Raw genomic sequence first — 25,027 nt, 5'->3', positions numbered from 1 at the left:
ACAGACTAAATTATATACATATCAGAGGTTTATAATAAACGGGAGCTATAATTCCTAAAAAATAAATAAATAAAACCGATATGAGTAAGAGTTGCGTCGCGATTCTGAGTGACGTCATTACGTTCAACTTCCGTTTCGCCGCCATTTTGTGAATGGACGCCGTTGCCATCGACATCCCGAAAAGAGACTGAAATAAACGCGATTCTGAGCCCAATTAACACGATTTGCAGTCATTCCGGTTCAGTTGCAACCTTAGACGCTTTCTTCAAAAGAACACGACGTGATTGCGCGCGGTTTCGCCGAGAATTGAACAAAGATGTCGGAGGAGCAGAATCTGGGCGAAGACTCGATGATGATGAAGATGGAGGATGAGGATGGAGAGGGTTTGGGCGAAGAGCAGATGCCGGGCGCTGATGAAGAGGGCGGGCAGGGGGAGGCGGAGGGCTCCAAGATAGATGCCAGCAAGAACGAGGAGGATGAAGGGTGAGTAAACGCCGTGGAGAGAGACCGCAGTAAATAAACCACAATTTACACATTTCCTTATTCTAATAGATTCGTTCAGTCATTTTTGTAAATCGAGTCTGTTCGACTTGCGGTTCATTCAAACAAGTACAAATGTCAGCTAATTTTCTGTGAATCAATATATACATTTTTCTTGATAGGCCAAACTGTGTAACTTACATGACGTGACTCTACATCTGCCGGGCCGGGTATAATTGTGCATGTTCATCAGTCATATATTCATGAGCTGTTCGTTCGTTAGCTCTCCGAACTCATTTGCCTTTCAAATGCACGTTCGTCAAATGTCACAAGCTTCTTTTCAAAAGAGAAACTCAATGAACTTGGTGTGTGTGTGTTCACAGTGTGTTGTATATTATTATTTCATAAATACATGACTACATGTCAAAGTAAGGCTTGAAACATAATCAAGTAGTAACTGACCTTGGTTTTTAGTCTATTTCTGTAACTCACCTTAACATCTCGAGCCACGGTATGTCCTCACGCCAGTGTTTTGTTTTCAGGAAAATGTTTGTTGGGGGCTTGAGTTGGGACACAACTAAGAAAGACCTGAAGGATTACTTCAGCAAATATGGAGAGGTGGTCGACTGCACCCTGAAACTGGATCCTTTGACAGGCCGGTCCAGAGGATTTGGCTTTGTGCTGTTTAAAGAAGCTGACAGTGTGGAAAAGGTATCTTTGCAGATAGTTTTGTGTGTGTGTGCATTCATGTGCTTATTATCATTACGCTATTAGTTGAGCAGCGTAAGCTTCGTTTCAGTTATGATGATGCTGAGGCAACCTTGATCAAATCAAAGTCTGATATCTGATCCTTGTCAAAGGTGATCACGCAAAAGGAGCACAAACTGAATGGAAAAGTGATTGATCCTAAGAAAGCAAAGGCCATGAAGTCCAAAGAGCCAGTGAAGAAGATATTTGTGGGAGGTCTTTCCCCAGATACTCCAGAAGAGAAGATCCGAGAGTACTTTGATGGCTATGGAGAGGTATGGAGAATTTTTTTAATATATATAATATATATATATGTATGTATGTATAAATATAATCTAAATTTGCATTTCTTCTCTATATTTTCCCTAGGTGGATTCCATTGAGCTGCCAATGGAGAATAAAACAAATAAAAGACGAGGTTTTTGTTTCATTACATTTAAAGAGGAGGAACCAGTAAAGAAAATTATGGAGAAGAAGTACCACAACATCGGTTTAAGTAAGGTAAAGTCTTAAATGTCCTAATGTGCATGATTCGGTCATTTGACATTACGGTGTCTTTGAACATAAATATTACATGGCTTCGTTATTCTAAAACATAATCTCATTTAAATGTGTTTCCACATAGTTTTTGTAACACAGATAAAACTTAATGAAAACAAAGTGAAGAAATTATGTTTTGTGCAAATTGATTAAAATCTACAGTGCCCCTCACATGATATGCGGGAAAAACAGATATTGTTCCCACAACTAAATAATTCGTGCCCATGTTTTTTATTTATTTATCAGTTTGTTCACTTGAGTTAATTAAAGGGGTCATATGATGCCATTTTAAAAGTGCATTATTTTGTGTATTGGGTGTAATAGAATAGACTAACATGCTTTAATGTTCACTGTACATCATCGCAGCACCTCTATTACCAGTCTGTCTGAAATGCGCTGATTTCTACTAAGCTCCTCCTTCTGAAAAGCCCAGAGTGCTCTGATTGGCCAGCTGACCCAGTGCGCTGTGATTGGCCCTTACCATAATCACGAGCTTTGGCTTCCAAGACTTCAGAAGCAGTTATAAACACAGTTAATAATGTCGTCAGCCTTACCGTCTCAGTTCATATTCTGACTCGTAGGGCGTTGTACTCTCTCAGGTTCAGGAAGCGGTCCCGCTGTGCGTTTGTTTCTTTTTGTGGTGAAATGCTGTTGATGGCGTTTGTGAGACTGATCATGAGTGTAATGGCTCTTTCTGTTAGTGAGGTGTAATGTGACTGTGTGTGTGTGCAGTGTGAGATCAAGGTGGCCATGTCTAAGGAGCAGTACCAGCAGCAGCAGCAGTGGGGCGGGAGAGGAGGAGGATACCCCTCCAGGTCCAGGGGGAGAGGAGGTGACTCAGACACTACAGCTAACACACAACACTATCCCCTGATAAAGCTCCGACTGTAGAGTGGGCGTAATCCAGACTGTAGGAACTGGTCGAAATGGCGTCAGGAATTGAATTGGATGGATGTTAAAATGTAATGATAGAAAAATGAATTTACTGGATGTAAAGAAATTCAACATGCCTTGAGAAACAACAAAACATAATTATATAATTAATTTGGACTAATGATGTGTTGGATAACCGTTTTTATCAGATACACTAAACTAAGTGCAATAGAGCACAACAGCCAAACACGTATAAACCTTCAAATACAGCTCTACTGTGAGCTACGAGGTGTTTAATCAATGCTATATGCTTCTGTTGAAGCCGCCAGTTCACATTATTTCAACTTATTTTTAAAATAATCATTTAACAGTGAAATTCTTAGTGAAAAACTACATTACCCATGATGCTGTACAGAAAATTACACCAATCAGAGTCGAAACGAGCAAAACTGAGTCAAAAGATACTGTTAGCTCCGCCCACTCCCATGAAACACTGCAAATTATTTATATATAAACAAGTAGTTTTTCCTTCACCATCGGTTTTAATTGTGTTGTAGTTCTTTCCCTCGGTACAGCCGTTTAGTTCACAGTCTTGGACCTTTGTATTTTTGTCCGATTTTCAAATACTTTTTTTGCTTCAAATTAAAGTTAGTAATGTTGTGATCATCCTCGTAGCTGATTGGCTCGGTTCAAGGTCAATTGACACATCCATTCAGAGTTTGCTGTGCAAAAAAAAAAGTCTGCGAAAATAAGTGTTCTCCCAATATGATCCATAAATAATTCATTAAATACCATGAAGAGCAGAAAGAGAAATGTGGAAACATTGTCAATATTACTGGAAATCAATTGACCAAATTTCATCCCATTTTAATTTTATGTTCTTCACGTTCTGGATTATGTTTGAAATTTCTTCTGTTGTCATGTCTCTTTATTAACCGCGCCATACGTTTGGTTTCCGCTACAGGTCCCAATCAGAACTGGAACCAGGGATACGGAAACTACTGGAATCAAGGTTATGGAAATTACGGGAACTATGGCTACAACAATCAAGGCTATGGTGGATACGGGGGCTATGATTACACGGGTTACAACAACTACTACGGATATGGTGACTACAGCAGTATGTAATACTGTTTGTGAACGCACAGATGACAAAACTAAGGATATATTGTATCGTGGATTGTCGGTACTCGACCCGGACTATGACAATTGTGCACTAAATTATCTGAGCAGAATGCACATGCTTGTATGATACATGCCTTACGCTTTGAGAGAAAACTCTAGAACGTTTGCTGCAGTTGCTTTTTGTCTTACAGGGAAGGAAGGCTCGCTTGCACAAAGCTACATTGTACATATGTATTATAATAACTATGGTGCTAAATATAGAAAGGGATGTCTTTAGCTTCAAAACACATTTGTCAAAGTGCCTTTGAATCCATTGGATAGGAACTGAACGTGTAAAATCTGTAGGCCATGCAAAAAAAAAAAAACGACCACTGGACAGTGGCTTGTTTTTTTAGAAGAAAATAAACAGTTTTCAAACAGTTTTCAATTTGTCTCTCACCATATTTTCAGAATACAGTATTTTCAGTACGATTAACGTAAGTATGTCGCAAGCATCACAAAATTGGCTCTGAAACCCGAATGATGTTTTCTAAGAAGCGTCTTTCTCAGAGGTGTTCTCGAGCGAGCGTACGCCACCAACACATTTGCGTTGTTTCTGTTTTGTGCTCCCAACTCTAGATCAGCAGAGCGGCTACGGCAAATCCCCGAGGCGAGGCGGCCATCAAAACACGTACAAGCCGTATTAACCTTTAACCGCCAGCTGAGACGTGCAGGTATGTGCTCGCGTCGCTCACGCCGACGCATCTTTAGCTTCCTAAACCATCACCATTTGATCTTTTTTGTAATGTACATTGCTTAATTTTTGTTTTTCTCTAAAGTTGCTTTACAGTAGTGGTAACATAGAGACTTTTGGCAGTAATGTAACAGCTGGCTTTTGGCTGGCCATTTTGTAACTGTAAAAAGTAACAGGTACAGTACTGCTAAATGGGAAAATACCAGAAAATATGGAATTACAAGGAAAGAAAACCGAAGAATGTTGTCTTCTCCTAACTCTGACATATACCTTGTTTGTACCTGCCAGCGGGGACTTCCTTGCAGGCCATGAGCTGACTTCCCGATTGTCTCAGGGTACGAGAGGCGTACGCTCTCGAATGCTCCCATTTGGTATGGTCTTCCAACATCCTGTATACCAATTGTAAAAAAAAAAGCAAAAAAAAAAAGCAAAAACAACAGCAGCTACAGCAACAAAAAAAACAAACATTAAAAGGACACGTCAAGCTTTTATCTTCTCTTTTGTTTTCCTCTTAAAACGTCTTGGGATTGGTTTTATCTAATGTTATCTTATAATGTAATGCCATTTTTTACAGGCACCATCAAGTAATGGTAAAATATGACGAGAGCCGGAGTAAAATTAACTGTTGACTTTTTGAAGGATACGGCTTTCTCTGGACTTTCCAGGGTTAATTATGCACTGTAATGCTTGCTCTTCTTTATTTGTAGCTCGTGTAGCTGTAATTTCCTGTAGTCCATGAGCTACGAGCCGGTTTGTACTCGGATGCCGCCGCTGCGCCGGAGAAGTGCTTTTTTAATATTTGTATTGTGTGATTTGATTTTTCTACTGACAGCGGTGGAAAAAGCTTCACCTTGTAAACCGTGTTAATTTCATCTAACAAATTCTCTGTTTTTTTTTAACCTTTCGAGATCTTGGAAAAGTCGTATTGTTTATATGAGAACTTGTAATGCTTTCCTTTTTGTGTTTTAATTTCCATCAATTCAAGGTTTTGCATTAAAATGTTAATTTCACAACTATTATTCTATTTCAAAGTCACAGCTTGTCTCCTTATTGACATTAATTGGGATTCCTTAGCATTTGATGAGTTTGTGTTGTTCATAAGCATAATTAATATTCTCTTCTCTGTTTTTCAGACGGAAGGGCGAAGTGAAAGTCCCCCCCGGGAGGAGAAAGCGAGAGGGTTAGATATGGAGTCGGTCCACACGTTGCTACACTTTGGTCGCCAGTTCAAATCTGAAATTACTTTCAAGGACACGCGCTAAAGTCTCAAGTGTTATTTCAATTGATATTCATCATGAATTTTTTTTATTTTATTTTTGCGTTTTTTTGTTGTTGTTCTAATCTAGAGCTTGTGAAAGTTTATGATCATGTTTCCCTGCTGTGTAGCTCTTATACATTTCTGTGTTGAGTACAGTGAACAGTAGAGAGCCCAAATCATGTAGAAACTATTTGTATACAAGTCTATTAATTTATTGCTTACAAGTGCGTACAGAGTGTAGGCCATTTAACATTCATTTCACATTGCAGTATTTTGCTACAGAGTCATGTAAACATTGAAAAATGCAATGAAATAAAGTGTATGAACCTTAAGCCTGTTATTTCTTTAGAGATTAAAGTAATAGTTCACCCAAGAATGAAGATTGTCATCATTTATTTGCCGTTGTCATGTCAAACCCGTGTGTTTTTCTCAAGAGGTGAATCCTTGCTGCTGTTTTCAGTGTAATAAAAGTGACGTGTGCTGGAGTCCAGCTCTAAAGTCACAGAGAAGCGTCGTAAAAGCAGTCCGTGTGACTTGTGTGTGTTATTACAAGTCCTCTGAAGGGATATTGAGTAATGTTGACTGTACTTTTATGGTGCTCGTTTTTGGAGTTTAACAGTAAATTGAACATATAAATCTCTATTATTATGTTGTTTCCAGGATGAAAGTAATTGAACTTTTGGGGCGAACTGTTCCTTTTAATAGTTAATTCTGTCATTTTTACAATACAAGTTCAAATGATGCACTGTGCACTTTATGACATAAGGTTATTTTGTCATCTGTCAATCATAGCCTGTTAGCCCCTCCCCCTCCGTGTCAGTCGAGAACATGAAGTGTCCAACATTCCACACTTAATTTTTTCAGTTAATGATCATCCGAGTGCACACATTATATTCGTAATGTTCAGTGTGAACACACTAATCAGGACATTTATACTGCAAAACGACATGGAATAGTGCATACGTATGCCAGTTGGGACGCACCTGATATCTATATAGGTTATACGTCCTCTTGACAAAGACACTGACTGATAATGTCGTAAGGGTTTGAGTTTAAACTTACAGATATTGAAAAAAAAAAACTCCTATGAACTATAAACTCAGTCCAGAACATGTACTTGTCAAGGTATAAAATCAGTGTCATGAGTACATAGTGATTTCACAGTAGTTAAAGCATGCAGAAACATTCCAGGAATCATGTGAGTCACATAAGTTGAAGTTTACAGCATTTAAGTGCGCAGGTTTTTAAATGAAATATGAATTGAAACAGTTTTTGACGTCTTTGGATGAACATGTGGTGAGTCTCAAAGTAAATCTAATAATAAATCCTAAAACATTTTCCAGTTTCCTGTATTTAGTCCTATAACATTATTATAATACCCTAAAAGACAAAGCATGTGTATTGAAGCCCAGACACATTTGTCCCAGATTTAAATAGAATATAATGGGAAATGTCATTATCACAAAAATAGCAATTTATCTATACATAAATCCATGTAGTTACATAGTTACTTATCCAGTTTATAGGAAACAGTTTAATTAATGTGTGTGCCTGAAAAAATACACATTATTGAAATGCATCATTTTTTTTGCAATGAAACGGCTTGTGTTTATGTGGGAATCACACCTGTTGCAAACAAAATGATCAACACGATGATGGCAAGCACTACCACACCAATTATAATCATCATCTTGGTGTTTCTCCACCACATCTTCCTGGCAACACGCGTGGACGTCTTTTGAAATGAGTCGGCCTAGGCGAGACGAGATCATTACAGAAATAATTATCAACAACAAAATGTTTTATGACTGGTTTGATCAACTAACATGATAATTACTTCACTTATGTTCTTTTGAGGTCTTATAAAAGAAATGTATATATTGGTGTGATTTCAGGCCTTTACCGTAGCTTGTAGATCATCTGTTTTCCCGATCAGGTCGTCTAACCGCTCTCCTCTCTCCAGAACTTTGTTGATGTTGTCTTTGAGAATCACTTTAACATCATTGACTTGCTCCTGAACTTGATTGAGTTTGCTAGGCGCTGGTGATTCGCTGTTGTAGTCAGCCTATAGTATAGAGAGAAAAACCCAGAGTAAACCGCTGGGCCGAACATGACAATACTCTCAAGTGCACAACAGGGTCAGAAATGATCCGGGTTCCATATGTAGAACCTTTCAGGGGTTCCAGTCATTTTATTAATTGTGTTTTAATTCATTTTTAATTTGTATAAAATTGTATGACTTAAACAGCATGTAAACATACTTTATCACTAGAACATTTTTTAATAACCCGTTGAATATGGAAGTATTATGCAATTATTTAAGACGTTTCTCCTTATATAGAACCTTTTTGGTATTAAGGGTTGAACGGGATGTTGATCCAGGAACATGCTTTACTCTGTGAACTTCTGTGAACCCCACTGAATCTTTTATTCTGAGAGTGTTATGTTGCATTGGATCTGTTTCATAATATTCTATTAAACCTAATTTCAGAACCTTGATGTCAATTTTGAAAACAACACAGAGCACGGTCATCACTTTCATATCGTTCATAGCTTTAAAGGGGTGGTATAATGCCCTTTTCACAAGATGTAAAATAAGTCTGTAAAATGAGTTTGTATGTGAAGTTTTAGCTCAAAATACCCCACAGATATTTTTATATAGAATTTATATTAAAATTGTCACTTTTTGAAGGTGAGCAAAAACATAGTTTTTGTGTCTGTCCCTTTAAATGCAAATGAGCTGCTGCTCCCGGCACAGGGGGCGGAGCTACAACAGCTTGCACTCACACAGACATGCACCGAAAATTTCAAAATCTTTTAGCCTTTTATGTTCAAACCGAAGTCAGACAATGATGGAGAGACTCGAGAAGAAGTGACAACATGTAGACAACATTTCTGAATGGTTAGTTGATGAATTGATGTAGCTTATGTAGATATCTTCTAGTCGTTGATTAGCATATTCTGTCATGATAATCTATAAATCGTGTTCCGGGGGCGGGGTTTATGTAAATTTTAGGGTTGGTGATGTCACTAACCCAGGATGAATGTTGTGTAGTCCCTACCAGCCGTTTGTTGTAGTCCTTAAAAACGATTTCTTTAAAGGAGAACTTGGTAACTTTTTTAACGTAATAAAACTGTCTAGAAATCATTTGGATGGTTAAACAACCTGTTCTGGTGATACTGGTGACTTTCCCCGCTCCCCCCAGCGTTCCCAGGCGGAAAACCAACCTTGCAACTTGGGGACTACCGTCCTGGCAAGATAGAAATTGGAAGTCTCGTGAGAAGCGAGAACGAGAATGAGAACGAGCGCGAAACACAAATTGCTTTACGGCAATTCGACATAAACAAACACGCATGTATGATGTATTACCAGATTACCCACCTCGGTAGACATAGCTCCACACGATACAGTTGGCTTGCTCCGATCATAACAAACGCACACGAGCAGCGGTAGAGAGGGGGAGGAGGCCGCCGCAAGTGAGTTTTTTACGACTGTGTTGTGAAATATACGCCCCCCCACAGCTGTAGGAGGAGCTCGTGGGGAAAACATGCGACAACAAAAGGGAAAATCAGCGAAGAAGTGACTAGAGTTTGCCAGAGTTGCCGAGTTCTGCTTTAAAAGCAAATTATTTCCCTTTGCTTTGAATTTTGAGCATTGTAACTTTGCAGATGTTGTTTATGCTCAAACAGCAACATTACACACTAAAGTTAGAAAAGTGAAATCATAATCAACACCACCCCTTTAAGGAAACCTTGCATTTGCAGAATCATTGGTTCAAATAACTCATTTATCATGAAATGTGTAAAAACACACTGTTAAAGGACTAGTAGAGGAAATACAGACACAGAGACTCAACAATAAACAAAGCAATATAACTTGCTACCAAAAAAAACCGTCAAAACAATGTCAAATCTGAAAGCATGATCTGGAAACATTTGACCATATTATCAGTGTATGATAAATAATGATGATGAAAAATAATGTCATCCAGTTGATTCATGCTCCTTCATGACAGTTTTAGAGTAAGTGGATCTTTCATGATCTAAACAATATTGTTTGCCAGTTTCCAGAAACTGAACATTAAGAGCAAAGCAACAGTGATTCTGAGCCGTTTTCATTCAAGTCAATAGGAGTTTTAACAAAATGTGAGTTATGAGTTTTGAAATATGACAAGGTTCAGATATTAGTGTGATAGATGGACATTTTTAACCAGAAAAGCAACGCAGTTTTGTTGGTTTGACAGCCTTGTTTGAAACTTTTGAAAGAAAGAGACAGACAGACATGAATCCTTTGATAGATGATCAATCTCTTGAAACAGAAATTTCATCAAATTCAAGTAGTGTAGTAAAGAGTAATAATATTATGAATTAGATGGAATATCATTATTGCTTCATGTAGGATTTTTTGGTTTTGCTTTTTAGTTTCATGTAGGATTTCCTTCACATGATTTCCTTCACCACAGACTTCCTGACTGACAACTCAATTCAGTCCAAAGATCTGGATGAAGTCAGTCGTCACATAATGACAATGTCGTCCATATTCTGTCAACTATAAAACACTTCAATATTCAACTTCATGTGTTAATCATCTTTGATATCATACTGGTTTAAATGTTCCTTTGAACACACACATCCTCTCAACAGGTCGGTCAAACCCTTGAACAAATAACCATTTAAATAAACATTTAACTAACAAACAGCCGAGGCTTTCTAGTGCGCTTACCATTCTGGTGCGTCTGTGAAACTTCCTCAAACGTTCAACTGTCACTGCCGAGGCCTTTCAACAGTTCAGGCTAAGCTTGCAATCATAGCTTAAAGGGTACGACTTCTAGAGGAAACTTCTCAGTCTCGTGAGCTACAACACAAGTACAAAAGAACAGGATGAAACATTACTGAACTCATTTGCAAACAGAGCTTCCCCTCCCAGACAGATTGTACATTAACCAGCACGACACTTCCTGCTGGCCCCTCCCCCTCTGCACGGTGGACCCGCCCACATTCTACTGGCCCCTCCCCCTCCCCACACTGGCCCCGCCCACCTTCTGCTGCCGAGCCTCTAGTCTGCTGCTTTTCATCAGGTCTGGTTACTAAAGTTATGCAGAGTTTGCTGTGGCTGGTTTTGGGAAGTAAGTATCATTTGTACAAATACATTTGTATGTATTGAAATATCTTATGGTCCACCTAGCCCATCATCATCACTATGTTTCTTAACATTCTGCTGCTCTTTGGTCACTTTAGACTTACACATTTTTAAAATATGATTCGAAAAGGTTAAATGGTCCTAAAAAACAGTCACACCCCTCGTGGTCAATAAATGACCGTTATAAAAAATAAATGGGAAATAGAAAAAAAAAAAAAAGCACACAGCAATGAAGGGGTTAATTTAAAAATAATTTAAAAATATTAAAAAATTATAATTATCATTTTCAGAGGAAATAAATGGATAAAATGGATCATTATTATTATAAAATTTCATTAAAATATTTGTATTATTATTATTATTGAACAGAAATATATTACATTTAACTGAAAAAAACAGAAGTTACATCTGAGATGTCTTTATTATCATAAAATTTCCTTAAAATATAAAAAATATATATTATTGAACAGAAATACATCTGAGGTGTTCGGCCACCATAGCAATTTATGTATTCCCTTACGTTCAGTTATGCCTTAGCAAGTTTTTTTCCTCTAGAAAGTCTGCTTATTACAGGGCTAGACCCACTATAAGCAAATAAGCAAAATAAGAGGCTTCAAATTCCTGATTTGTATTTGGTTACAGTAACTGTGAGTACGTTTGGTTTTAATGTATCATAAGCAGCTTCAGTTGTTGATAGATTTATAAGCTTTCTTTGGGACTTTAACCTCAGCAGATGACTTGGCTTCATTGTTAAATATTAAACAAGTAATAATTTTGGCCAGCTGTGTTTTCTATCAAGAAGACCGTATGGTTAACAGAAAGGAAAGACACCGTACAAACAAGTTGTCAGATATGTTTTTGTGACATTGAGTTTGTTATAATAATAATAATAATAATAATAATATACACTGTTCAAAAGTTTAGGATTTTTAAATGTTTTTGAAAGGAATTTTAAGCTCATCTCGCTTTGTTTAATGTTATCATAATTCAGTGCATCTGTTATTATATTTGCTTGAGAAAAAAATGCCAATTTGTATTCTGCATTTTTCTGTTGCAGAAACATTTCTGTTGAGTAAAAATTCTGGTTTCATATTAGCAGAGCATTTAGTTGCAGCATAGTTACAATTACATGGCATTTCTTAAATATTTGTTTATTTTGCATCAAATCCATACCAAATAAAGTATTTTGCTCTTGCTTTTTACTTGACTTTATTTACATATGTGACCTCTGAGGAATCCAAAAGTAATCAGATTACATTGCTTTCATTTTGAGGTGCTTCGATTAGATTACTGAATACTTTTTTATGAAGTAATTTGTAGCAGTAATGGAATACGGGCCTACATTTTTAAAGTAACTCTCCCAACTCTGGCATTACAATAGCATTGTTTAGTTTTACAATTAGTGGACAAACTTTAGGATTTGTTGGACAATTATTATTATTACTGTAATATTAGATTATATGCAAATGCTGTTGTCAAACGTCAGGTGCACAAAACTTAATCGGATATGAATGAGGGGATTCATCACCTTTTTTTTCCAGACGCTTTTTATGCGTGTATGGCAGTGATTATACATTAATGTTGCTTATCTTTGCAATATTTTTCCTTATGCGTCAGTGATGTTTTCCTCTCCCTCGACGGCGCGCGCTGAGGCTCATAAAGCCGAATCCTCCATTAGGACGCAGTCTAAACTTAAGGATCTTATTTAGACATTTATTGACTAAAAGCTGAATTTAACTCTTAAATATCTGAATTAAAATTATTGGTACATGACATACAAATAGAAATATGCTGCAGAAATCATACAATAAATCCATATCCTGTAATCACAAACGACTGTGATTGGTCTAATACTCTGATCAGCGCTGAGAAAAGTAACAAGCAAAGTGTGACAAACCGCTATCACACTATGAAGAGTTCAAATATGACAGTTATTGATTTCTTATAACCTGACCATCAATTAGAGCTAATGTCAGGCCAGCTAACACCCATCCCTTAGTGACTGTTCACTACAAAGGGCACTAACCGCTTGAATGGTCTATGAATGAGTGGACTTCAGTGGAGAATCACTATTTTGCTTCCTCTACCGGTCGCTTTAAGAACTGCATCAAGTCAGCACTAAGTTCCCGCTTAAAACTATTCAGATCTGTTAGCCTCGTAGCATAATTGCCTAAGTCCTTTTTTATTTTATTTTTTATATTACTTAGGCAATTATGCTATGAGGCTAACGATTAGGACGCTTAGCTTTTATTATAGCACGTTTTATTATTTACGCCGTTGGATGACAGAGGTCGCTTGTGATTGGCTGAAGTAAAAGCGAACTCTAAAGCCACGCCCATTAAAGTTCTTCATACTTCAGAGAGACTGAAGCCGTGGAATCAAATCACGCTTTTAGTTGCTGTTATAAAGCTGTAACGTTAGTTTTGTTCAGTCTACATTTATCATGAATACCTCTGGTAGTAAGAAATCAGGAAAAACTTTCCTTTTCACATCTGAGTCTGTTGGTGAAGGACATTCGGGTAAATATGAAACATCCTTAATGCATAACATGCTGACATGCGCAGATATTACCGTCAGTGAACATTAAATATATTATACAGTTGCATTACTTACATTTCAATGTTGTTGTATTAATGCAATAATATATTTGGTATATAATAATAACCAATATGGTTTTAATGTGCAGAATCGCATTACGCAAGTTGACGCAACATGTCTGTACATGCCCCGTTAGTCATAATAAACAGTCGTGATTTTGAGAAATGTTAATGATCAATAAATAATCAGTAAATAGTTCGCATTTAATGTATCTGAACTCCTGTGTTTGGTACTGACAGATAAAATGTGTGATCAGATTAGTGATGCTGTTCTGGACGCTTTCCTGACACAGGACCCGGACTCTAAAGTGGCCTGTGGTAATGATCACATTCATCACTTTTCAAGCATCACAAACCATAAACGTTGACTAACAAATGCTTGGCTTTACAAACATGAATTTGAGACACTTTAATGGTGTTTAGCTGGACACACACATAGACATTCCCATTCCCTTTTATGGCATCTTTACATAAAGTCTTGTCTAATTTCTGCACAGAGTGTGTGTCCAAGACTGGCATGATCCTCCTGTGTGGTGAAGTGACTTCCAAGGCTGTGGTGGACCTTCAGAAAGTGGTTAGAGACACTGTCAAGGGTATCGGATATGACGACTCATCAAAGGGTATCTATACACACAAACACACACCTATATACTCATATAAACAGTAATATTGTGAAGTATTATTACAATTACAAAAGTCAGCAGCCATTTCTCCAATCTTTAGTCAGCATGAAGTGGAAGTTGCAATTTTTTTCCTCTTATTGTGATGAAATGGCTTTTGGAAGAAGAACAAATGTGGGCGGGGCTTGATTTTGTCTGTGGGGAATTGATTGGATGGTTGTGGTTTGCTATTGGTGGATCTCATGTGAGTGACAGGTTATTGCCCCGCCCTCATCATCTGAGAAGAGAAGAGCTGCAAGAGGGAGGGGAAGTTATTCTGATTCAAGATTATGAGGAATATGAATTAAAGCTACACTGTGTAGGATTTTCTCCCATCTAGCGGAGTAATTGTTTATGACTACCAACTGAATATTACTTTCTAGCCCCTCCCATTCTGAGGGCGTTTTAACTCCTACGGTGGCCGTATTATTTCAAATCTGCCGGCAGTCGCGAGTAATCTCCCCCTCGCATTCGTCATGGTGCCACTGAGTGTAAAAACGCGAAAGGCGAAGCTTGAATTTCCAGGTACGTCCCTCTTTGTCTAATGTATTTTCAAGATGGAGGCGCAACATGGCTTCCGCTATTTGAGCGACTCGCTCGTATGTATTCTAAATTGCAGATTATACACTTACGAGAATACTTAATTAGTTGGTTGAAGTGATTACACATTAATGAGAATGTATAATTTTGAAAGAACAAAGTGTTTTTTGCTAAAAATCAACTTAAAATATTTCACAGTGTAGCTTTAAAAAAAGAATAATTTAAAATAAATAGTGCAGTATTCCATAAATGTTCATTTTGATTTCAAGGTGACTTTAACATCACATGATCCTTCACAAATCATTCTAATATGCTGCTTCAGAAACATTTCTGATTATTATCAATGTTGACAACAGTTGTGCTGCTTCATATTTTTGTATCGCCATGTTTATTTAAAGTCCCCATGAAATCAAAATCGACGTTTATTGGTGTTTATTGCTCCAAAACAAACATACAATTTGCATTTAGAAGATATAAGCATTCAAAATGTACAGTCTCTCACCTCCGCAAATATGGATTAATGATTTTGATGATCTCTCTGCACTTCAACTTCTCATCAGATTTTCTGTTCAATCAAATGCTCTCTAGCATCTGAAGCTCCGCCCCCAAATAGACGCTGAAGTGAAGCTGTGGTTAAAATCGGTCACTTGTTCACATATTTACTATTTTCTTCATGGTGAATGGCAGATAGTGCACTACATAGGGGATAGGGAGTGATTCAGACAGTGTAAATATGTTTTCCATCGGGGCGAATGAAGTCTGGTTTCATGTTAGTGTCACGTGAACCGCCGCAGCTCCGGTCCAGAGACACGATACACAGAGCGGATCATGTGATCGAGTCGACGCAGACCAGAAAACATATCAGACCCATTTGAATTCTGCAGAATGCTGTATTTTAAAGCGATATGGAGGAGATCAGGAGGAGAAACGGTTTGAGATTAGGAGGAAACTGAAGCTTTACTGAGCTCAACGGCTCTGGCCGAGCTGTGATATAAACCAAACGCTATTGGCTATTTTTAAAAAGGGGAGGAGCTGTTCGATATGCCCCGCCCTGTCTTCCTGTTTCAGTGGAAATTACGTGAACACATTGAATAATGTTGTGTGTTTCAAGGCACATGGGGGTTTATGGGATTGACTCTCTTTTGGAGCCTGTCTCGGCCAATCGATGAATTGCAGTTTAAGTCAGCAAGTGTTGGATTCACAAGAGAGACCGGAAGTTTGTAGAGAACGCAAAAATATTTTTGTATTATTCGTAGATGAAGTATTTTGACAAATAATATGATTATCATGTGATCTCTCCAGGTTTTGACTACAAGACGTGTAACGTGCTGGTGTCCCTGCAGCCTCAGTGCGATGAGATCAGCGACTGTGTGTTTGAAGGCAGAGACACGGAGGACATCGGCGCCGGAGATCAGGTCAGCTTACACACTTGAGAAACTGTCCTGCAGGCCTGATAGCGCTCCGGCGCCACGCCGGATTTCCGGTTCAGGTTCGCGTTCGCGTGAGAGGCGCTTTGCTTTCACTAAACCACACCAGTAAGCCTACTTCAGCCAATCGGTAATAGGGTAGGGGCTGGTCTTGGGTTTTGTCCAATCAGATAGATTCAGCAGTCACTCCACGTGCGAATTTGTTTTGTGTTTCCCACACACTACGAATGTGTTTCCCACACACTACGAATGTGTTTCCCACACACTACGAATGTGTTTCCCACACTGGCAGCGCGAAACATAGCCAAAGTCCTGGAGTGCAACTTTATGAAGCCAGGGGAAGACACCAAACTTGTCGATAAAGGTGGATCAAACTTGATGAAAAAATTGTCGCTAGCGAGCTCCAGTAGCTCGTGGCCTGATTTGAGGTCGCTCGCCAACAGGCCGTTCATATATCGCGTCTTTTGCACGCTCAAGTTCATTCAAATGTAGGCGCGCGGTAAGCGGTAATAAGCGCGCTCATAATTGAAGCGGCGCGCTCGTTTTTTTCCATGTTTTTCGGCAGTGGAAATCCATTAGCCACTAAAACTTATTTGTCGTTGTGGAGAGCGCAGAGCATGGTTGCATAGCAACGACAGACGCCACGGGAAAATCGGACCGTATTTTTCTATTAATTATTAACTAACTATTAAAGATAAGCTAAAGTGCATTGTAAATGTCAGTAATTTATCTTTTTTTGACTCTGTCTTTTTATAAATAATCATTTAAAGTCTGAAATATGTGAGATTTATCTTTTTATAAAAAACTTTTGTCAAAACTTTTTGAACTTGTACATGTTAGTATATAACATGTTGCAATACACTTTTAAAATCTGGCTATCATTTTTAATCGTATTATTTTAATGTTTATGTTAGTGCGTATTGATGCTAATTTTATTTGTTATTTGCTGGTTTTCGACATAAAACTTGGTGAATTGATTTCATTGTGTAGTATTAGTACTTTTTGAACAGGATTCTGTGTATTAACCGTGATAATTTTTGTCACTATAATCATGAAATGAAATGTTCATGCCATTTCATCTCTAGTTATGATCAAGTGAAATCAACTAATTATGTGTTTTTTACAGTACAATTTTCTATACAATTTTTTTTTATATCTGATTCTGTTCTTTTCTCTGACACGCGTTGTTGGGTGTGGAAGGTTACTAATGTGATTGCTTTATCTGTAAATTAAATAAATGCTTTTTCAATGACTGAATTCATTGAAATAAAATGAATTCTTCGATTTGAATATTTTTTGGCAATGCGTCGTAGGTCTTAAATTTCAATCTTTATGGTCTTAAAATGTCTTAAAAGGTTCTTAAATTTGACTAACTGAAACCTGCTACTGTAATATAGGCTTGTATTGGGTTTGTTCATCTCATGTCTGAATGATGTCCATTTATATCCACAAAAGTCACAAGACTCTATCATTTAAGGGACTATTTATCGAAATGTTCTCCTAGGGGAGCACACCCCTGGATCCCGCTTGACAGTTATGTTAAACAGGTCATATAACTTGGCTTCGCTTACCTCCCAGGGAAAAAAAGTTCAGGCTCAGGATTTTTTTCTACTATCACCCCTGGTCCTGTGACTCTAGGCAGGGAAACAGCTTAATGGTGAATTGCATAAAGCATAAATATTTGCTTTTTGGTCTTTTTTGGAAGAATAAACACAACAATATCCGTGACAGCATTTTCAACCTAAAATCATGAATGCATAAAGAACACTAGTCTAGTAGTATAAAAAGTCAACAACAAATAATTCCATTTTATAATAATTATTATACTATTATGAAACAAATCATAAAAAAATATATAATAATAAAAAAAAATAATAATGTAATAATAATAAAAAAATTATAATTTAAAATGAATACAATACAAAAATAAGGGAATAAATAATAAGGAAGTAGCATAATGGTAAATTGCATAACGCATAAATATTTGTCCCCCAATTTTTTATGGATATACTCAGGGCTTGTAATATAAAAAATTAAATGAAAATAATATACAAATACTAAAATAAAATATATAAAAATTATAACATAATAAAATAAATGTTAGATTTTCTTCTTTTTTTTTAGATAAAACATGTCAATTGCATCTTGAATAGAGAAATGCAATAATGAATGTTGTGTGATTCCTCCTCAGGGATTAATGTTCGGCTACGCCACTGATGAAACAGAGGAGTGTATGCCGCTCACCATCCTACTCGCTCACAAACTCAACGCCAAAATGAAGGAGCTTTCAAAGACCGGAGTTTGTCCTTGGATTCGACCGGATTCAAAAACACAGGTGAAAGGTCTCTCTGAAATGATAGGGGTTTAAGAAAGTAAACAACTAATATCCCGCACGCGGTTATCTCTGTAAACTAACAGTTCAAACACAGCCGATAATGCTGATGCTTTCAATTATTAACGAGTGCAGGTGACGGTGGAGTATCGGGACAACATGGGAGCCATGGAGCCTGTTCGGGTTCATACGCTGGTCATCTCAGTTCAGCACAGTCCCGACATCACGCTGGAAGATATCCGGCTCAATCTGATGGAGAAAGTTGTGAAGACGGTCATCCCCGCTAAATATCTGGACGACAAGACAATTTATCACCTGCTGCCCAGTGGGAAGTTCCTCTTGGGTGGTCCTCAAGTAAGCACACTAGTGAAGTTTGCTAAAGCAAGGGTTAGTAATGAGGCCTAGAGCTATAACAGTAACTATACAGTTTCAATAATCGTTCTAATTGTATGAGAACAGAGAAATACACACCGCAGCTATAACCAAACCAAACCATAACCAAAACGACACATCGCTGGAGTCGATGAACGATAAAAACATTGACAGCCAATCAGAATCTATCTGTCACTGTTGTGTTCTGTTTAGTTTGTTTTTGTATTGGACTTGTCTTCCTGTCATCATGTCACGTGTCTTCACTGTCATCATTAGTTCAGTTGTATCACCTGTGTCTAGTTAATCATCATCTACATCACCTGTGTTCAGTTAATCAGTGTTCATCAGTGTCTGTATTTATGTTCCTTCAGTTCAGTCAGTCTTTGTCTGTTCTTAGTCACGGTCACGTCGAGTTTGGTGTGTGTAAACCTTCTGCCTGTATGTGCCTATCTGAGTGATTAGTAAAACGTATGTATTGGAGCCATTGGCCTCTTTCTCTTCAACCTACACCACACCGTGACAGAAGAACGGACCAAGAAAATTTAATATGGAAGACTGGATATCACAAAACGGTCGCTCGCTGGAGGATTATGTGGAGGTTTACCTCCACCTGTATCAAGACGCAAGCTGGGATGAGTATTCGCTGAAACAGCAGTTCTGGAGTGGGTTGGACGATCTACTCGCCCAGATGCTGCTGTTAGGCGACGTTCACCTGCCGTTTGTCGAGTTCATCGACCGCACCTTGTGGATATGTGGATCCTCCCTCACTGTGGGAGTCGTCGAGAGCCCAGAGTCTCATCTTGCTGTGACCACCTGTTCAGAGTCTCCTGTTTCTGTCCCCATCCAAAGTCCTGAAGAAGTAGACTTGATTTACTTTTTCTCAGAGCCTTCTCCTCACGTCATGCCTGCCGAGACAGAGACTGTTCACGTCATGCCCGCCGAGCCAGAAACTTCTCACCTGCTGGTCCCGTCCAGCCCAGAGCTTTCTTCCCCGCTGGTCCTGTCCAGCCCAGAGCTTCCTTCGCCGCTGGTCCCATCCAGCCCAGAGCTTCCTTCGCCGCTGGTCCCATCCAGCCCAGAGCTTCCTTCGCCGCTGGTCCCATCCAGCCCAGAGCTTCCTTCGCCGCTGGTCCCGTCCAGCCCAGAGCTTTCTTCCCCGCTGTTCCCGTCCAGGCCAGAGCTTTCTTCCCCGCTGGTCCCATCCAGCCCAGAGCTTTCTTCCCCGCTGTTCCCGTCCAGCCCAGAGCTTTCTTCCCCGCTGGTCCCGTCCAGCCCAGAGCTTCCTTCGCCGCTGGTCCCATCCAGCCCAGAGCTTTCTTCCCCATCCAGCCCAGAGCTTCCTTCGCCGCTGGTCCCATCCAGCCCAGAGCTTCCTTCGCCGCTGGTCCCATCCAGCCCAGAGCTTTCTTCCCCGCTGGTCCCGTCCAGCCCAGAGCTTTCTTCCCCATCCAGCCCAGAGCTTCCTTCGCCGCTGGTCCCATCCAGCCCAGAGCTTCCTTTGCCGCTGGTCCCATCCAGCCCAGAGCTTTCTTCCCCATTGGTCCCGTCCAGCACAGAGACTATTTCGCCGCTGGTTCTGCCCAGCCCTGAGCCTGTCACCATCCCAGAACCTGAGCCCTGAGCAGAGATGGCCGCCGCCACGGTGTCTGTTCCTGAGCCGATGTCTGTTCCTGCCCATAATCCCATAGGCGCCCCCAAGCAAATTTTGGGGGGGGGGGGGGCAATAAGTCTCCGCCATGGCCACCCGAAGGGTCATTTCTGCTATGTCCGCCTGCGCTGCCTGATCCGCCATGACCTTCTGTCCGGCCGGTACCCTCCCTCCCTCCCTCCCTCCCTCCCTCCACCATCTGCGGCGCGAGGTCGCGCCTACCAGGAGGGGGGAGTAATGTCACTGTTGTGTTCTGTTTAGTTTGTTTTTTGTATTGGACTTGTCTTCCTGTCATCATGTCACGTGTCTTCACTGTCATCATTAGTTCATTTGTATCACCTGTGTCTAGTTAATCATCATCTACATCACCTGTGTTCAGTTAATCAGTGTTCATCAGTGTCTGTATTTATGTTCCTTCAGTTCAGTCAGTCTTTGTCCGTTCTTAGTCATAGTCACGTCGAGTTTGGTGTGTGTAAATCTTCTGCCTGTATGTGCCTATCTGAGTGATTAGTAAAACGTATGTATTGGAGCCATTGGCCTCTTTGTCTTCAACCTACACCACACCGTGACACTATCCTGCTTGTGTACGTGCACTTAAGTGTAATGAATATTCACTTGTAGTGTACTTCAAATTTTATATATTGTATATATTTTTTAAAACTGTGCTTGCAGATAGTGTAATATTAATGAAGTGCACTGAAAGAGAACACACTTTCATGACTGTTTCTTTGCATACTTTTAAAAAGTAATTTTTCAGTAATGTGAAACTTTGTAACGCAACTTTCCCTCGCGGGTCAAAATGACCCGAAGCCCTAAAATTATACTTTATTTATTTATTTTTGTCCAGAAAGCTTATTTTATTTCATTTTGAAAGTATTTTTTCTATTTTTTTAATGCAATTTTTGTTTTAATGATATATCTTTATTTTATTTTTTTTATTTACCTTTAAATTACTAGATTTGATCAATAAATAATAAAATAGTAATTTAGAAGCACATTCCTCGCATTCTTTCAACTTAAATTGAAAATAACTCACAATTTCATGGATAAACCTTTTAATTCAGCTCAAAATATCTTACATTGGGTGTCTTTGTCGACCTCTTGTGGAAAAAAAAATAATATAACATGATATTCCACGACTCTAGCCACTAGATGGCCTTATAGCTCTATATGGAGCAAATGAGCTGTTCCTCTGGGTCCTAAAGTCAGTTCTCTCAGTATGCATTCAGATACACATGTAGACATCATAAAATCATTTTTTTGGTAAAGTTTTAGCATTTTTGAACATTTTTAGGTTTTTCTATGTGTACCGAAGCATTCCTCGCATTGATTCCTAAGTCAAATTGACCCGCCAGAGAAGGATTTGTTACACAAAACTCCTCAAATCCTTTAAAAAAAAGTGGTGTGTGTATTCGTGGTTCAAGTGCGTCAAAAGTCCTGGGGTCTTGGAGTCCTCTGATGAACACTACATTTTTTATAAAAAGTTTCGGGTCAAAATGACCCAAGGGAAGGATGAGGGTTACATTTTAAATCATTATGTTTTAATAATCTACTACTGTGCTTTAAATAAGTACGCTTATTACACTTATAAGTACTATTTTAGATGCATGCTAAAGTGTACTGGTTTTTCACGAGTGAATGCTGCTGTTTTCCAGGGCGATGCTGGTCTCACTGGCAGGAAGATCATCGTGGACACCTATGGCGGATGGGGAGGCCATGGCGGAGGAGCCTTCTCTGGGAAAGATTACTCTAAAGTGGACCGATCGGGTGCGTACGCGGCCCGCTGGGTGGCCAAATCACTCGTCAAGGCCAAACTGTGTCGGAGAGTTTTGGTTCAGGTAACACTTCTGTCTGGGATCAGGTGTCAGTTTAGTAGGATTATGCACTGTATGTGTATATGGTGTAAGTATTATGTAAGGAATAATTGATGACGGGCCGTTGAATTATCAGAAAAATAATCCTTGATTAGTAGTAAATCGCCATCACCTGCTTTCAAATGGAGCGGCTTTTACAACACAGGGCCGTAGTTAACTGACAAGCTGAGCCATATCCGGCTTTACTGACGAGATGCACCTAACGATGTCATGCGATACATCACCCAGCCCTAATGCACACCCACGGTTTTAATCTGGACGCGAAGCGGAGTGGTCGTGCATTATTTTCTAATAATTCAACGGACCGGAGTCAATTATTCCACTTAAACTGCAGTTACCACACCTCAAGACATTGTGCAGATGATGTATTTCGAGACGTTTGACAGGTTTTTGTCCTTAAAACGCTCTTATGTGAAGGACTACTTTCTTACGCATCTCATCCCACGCCTCTGTTGCTAATTCCAAAACGTCATTTTAGAGCTTCAGCCATTGATAGCAGACTAATGCAGTTATTAGTGCAGTTATTAATGCAGTTATTAGAGAGAGAGAGAGGATTACCTCAGTCTGGTGCGTCTCTCATCAGTGTTTGGCTAATAGCGAAACTGTACGTTTATCTGCTTCAAGAACAGTGCCGTTATTTCCTCGCGAGTGAGAAATGTCATGTAGCTTTTAAGTTGCTAAACTATTTTACTGATATAATCGTCAGAGCAGAACATGCTTTTGAGCGTGTGCTTTACAAAGTACATAATAAAACGTCATTTTGTGGCAGAAAACATGGAAATAATTAGCCATTTTTATCCTATTGCTACTATATTGATTTGCTTGGTCAGTGTCGTTGTTGGTTTCGGCTCTTTTGCTGTTGTCGGCTGTAAAGACCTTTGAAATAACTGAAATCATCTGGCGCAGTGATATTAAACTGTAATGCAGTCAAGACCTGCCTGGAACTACTTTAGCCGTGCGTTTCCCTGAAAATAATTGCACACCGTTGAACATTCGTCAACCAATCAGATTCAAGCATTCAACAGCCCTGTAGTATAAATAAATTTAATAAAAGTAAAAAACGTTCACTTGAAAACCGTGATACCGATGCGATGCAAGATCTGTGTATGTAAATGTACTTCCCTTACGCCAAATTCTGGATTTTTTGGACTGAAATGATATTGTGCGGAGCAACAGTAAATGTGACTGCACTGAGAGGAAAGTGTTTTCTGACTGAGGGATGAAATGAGAAATGATGAAGAAATGAAACGCAAGACTGTATTGTTAATATTGTATGTTTTGTTATAGATCTCGTATGCGATTGGTATTAGTCAACCTTTGTCGGTGTCTGTCTTTCACTACGGCACATCGACGAGAGATGAGGACGAGCTTTTGGAGATCGTTCAGAAAAACTTTGACCTGAGGCCAGGGGTCATTGTCAAGTAAGTACACACATGTAGTGTAGCAGTGCTGGGCAGATTACTTACTAATTCTAGTCAGCTACTGACTCCAGATCACATGACAAAAATTCCATGTATTTCCTAAAACATCATCTTTGCAGGAGTGTAATATGAAGATTGTACAAAGTAACAGTTATTTCGAACAACACTGAAAATGAATTGGAGACAAGCCATGACAGTATTACCATATACACACTATATGCACAACAGTATTGGGACGCACCTCTTAATTCAGTCAGACACAGGTGTACAAACTGAGCCCTGACCTCAACCCCGTCCAACACTTTGGGATGAACTGGAACGGATACTGTGAGCCAGGTCTTCTCATCCAACATCAGTGTCTGACCTCACAAACGCTCTACTGGATGATCTCCCAAAAGTTCCCACAGAAACACTCCAAAATCTTATAAAAGCCTTCCCGGAAGAGTGAATATGTCGTAGCTGCGACTGCATATGAATGTCTTAAATATAAATGTGATGTCGTTACAGTCCCTGTTGGTATAATGGTCGTGTGTCACACTTTTGTCCATATATAGTGTATCTATGGGTCCAGTATGCATGCGTCACATGACTAAACATGCACCAGTTTTCACAGTCCACACTATAATGCAAAAATGTCACTTTCAAATTTGTCCACTTTGGAGAACGTCTTCAAAAAAAAAGAAATCACACTGCATCAGTGTGACCGGAAGACAAAAATGTTGTATCCGGATTAGTGTAGTCGCAGCCTCAGATTTATGGGAATTTTGACCGTGTGAATGAATTCCCCCTTACAGGGAGCTTGATCTGAAGAAACCCATCTACCAGAAAACTGCCTGCTATGGACACTTCGGACGAGACGCATTCCCGTGGGAAAAGCCTAAGAAACTCGTCTTCTGATGTCAAAGAATTCCAAGTCTCCACATTCCTTTCAGTGGTTAATGATGACTCTGATGGTTTTGTGCTAATGAACCTTTCAGGTGCTTCACTGTGATCAAGACTTTATAAATTATTTGATTTATAAAGACATGTTTTCATATTCAAGACAGTAAATTCAAATGGAGCCTCATTTATATGAATTAATAGAATTCAGTTAGTTCATGAATTATGTGCAAAATGTGATTTTTTATAAATGTGAATTATAATAACTGTGAAGGAGTAAAACCCCTTTAATGGCACCTTTATTATTAGAGTTATTATATAACTTTCCTGTATATCAAATCAATGATCAATTAATAAACTCTTCTTTCATGTTTACCAGCAC

At 39.0% G+C, this 25,027-nt stretch overlaps 3 protein-coding genes across 10 annotated transcripts; 2 read left to right on the top strand and 1 right to left on the bottom strand.

Moving 5' to 3' along the window:
- The first annotated feature begins 93 nt into the window (after window positions 1–93).
- On the top strand, window positions 94–6,088 carry hnrnpd (heterogeneous nuclear ribonucleoprotein D). Of its 7 annotated transcripts, none has more exons than XR_014626288.1 (9): window positions 94–483; window positions 1,023–1,191; window positions 1,341–1,502; window positions 1,597–1,728; window positions 2,500–2,599; window positions 3,605–3,748; window positions 4,384–4,478; window positions 4,787–4,869; window positions 5,632–6,088. XR_014626288.1 is itself a non-coding variant. In XM_084400408.1 (8 exons), the coding sequence occupies exons 1-7, from the start codon at window positions 317–319 to the stop codon at window positions 4,449–4,451; spliced, it is 942 nt and encodes a 313-aa protein (XP_084256534.1). In that variant the 5' UTR covers window positions 94–316; the 3' UTR covers window positions 4,452–4,478; window positions 5,632–6,088. The 7 variants fall into 7 exon arrangements, 5 of the variants coding, with proteins under 5 accessions (XP_084256534.1, XP_084256533.1, XP_084256531.1 ...); XR_014626289.1 differs by having other exon boundaries at window positions 3,605–3,760; XM_084400408.1 differs by lacking the exon at window positions 4,787–4,869.
- Window positions 6,089–6,132: 44 nt separating this feature from the next.
- Window positions 6,133–10,712, bottom strand: LOC311285022 (vesicle-associated membrane protein 8). The gene is made up of 3 exons (XM_084400416.1): window positions 10,480–10,712; window positions 7,660–7,821; window positions 6,133–7,509 (listed from the first exon to the last, which is right to left on the bottom strand). The coding sequence occupies exons 1-3, from the start codon at window positions 10,480–10,482 to the stop codon at window positions 7,366–7,368; spliced, it is 309 nt and encodes a 102-aa protein (XP_084256542.1). The 5' UTR covers window positions 10,483–10,712; the 3' UTR covers window positions 6,133–7,365.
- A 2,520-nt stretch (window positions 10,713–13,232) lies between these two features.
- On the top strand, window positions 13,233–25,026 carry mat2al (methionine adenosyltransferase II, alpha-like). 2 transcript variants are annotated; one of them, XM_084400402.1, is made up of 9 exons: window positions 13,233–13,415; window positions 13,734–13,811; window positions 13,991–14,113; window positions 15,995–16,107; window positions 18,311–18,454; window positions 18,587–18,805; window positions 22,127–22,309; window positions 23,633–23,766; window positions 24,561–25,026. In XM_084400402.1, the coding sequence occupies exons 1-9, from the start codon at window positions 13,340–13,342 to the stop codon at window positions 24,661–24,663; spliced, it is 1,173 nt and encodes a 390-aa protein (XP_084256528.1). In that variant the 5' UTR covers window positions 13,233–13,339; the 3' UTR covers window positions 24,664–25,026. The 2 variants fall into 2 exon arrangements, with proteins under 2 accessions (XP_084256528.1, XP_084256529.1); XM_084400403.1 differs by having other exon boundaries at window positions 13,247–13,415; window positions 13,751–13,811.
- Window position 25,027: the final 1 nt, after the last annotated feature.

The sequence above is a fragment of the Rutilus rutilus genome, assembly GCF_951802725.1.
Source record: "Rutilus rutilus genome assembly, chromosome: 25".
NCBI classification, from domain to species: domain Eukaryota; kingdom Metazoa; phylum Chordata; class Actinopteri; order Cypriniformes; family Leuciscidae; genus Rutilus; species Rutilus rutilus.
Note: the sequence above shows the minus strand (reverse complement) of the source record. Positions and strands in the feature narration are given on the sequence as shown.

Bases quoted from the DNA above. Each gene is read 5' to 3' on its own strand.
- hnrnpd (XM_084400405.1), top strand. From the start codon at position 317: ATGTCGGAGGAGCAGAATCTGGGCGAAGACTCGATGATGATGAAGATG. The intron at 1,192-1,340 runs GTATCTTTGCAG...TCCTTGTCAAAG, and splicing joins AAGCTGACAGTGTGGAAAAG to GTGATCACGCAAAAGGAGCA. The intron at 2,600-3,604 runs GTGACTCAGACA...TTTCCGCTACAG, and splicing joins CAGGTCCAGGGGGAGAGGAG to GTCCCAATCAGAACTGGAAC.
- LOC311285022 (XM_084400416.1), bottom strand. The intron at 7,510-7,659 runs GTAAAGGCCTGA...CGTCTCGCCTAG, and splicing joins CAGATGATCTACAAGCTACG to GCCGACTCATTTCAAAAGAC.
- mat2al (XM_084400402.1), top strand. From the start codon at position 13,340: ATGAATACCTCTGGTAGTAAGAAATCAGGAAAAACTTTCCTTTTCACA. The intron at 13,416-13,733 runs GTAAATATGAAA...TGGTACTGACAG, and splicing joins TGTTGGTGAAGGACATTCGG to ATAAAATGTGTGATCAGATT. The intron at 14,114-15,994 runs GTATCTATACAC...TGATCTCTCCAG, and splicing joins ATATGACGACTCATCAAAGG to GTTTTGACTACAAGACGTGT.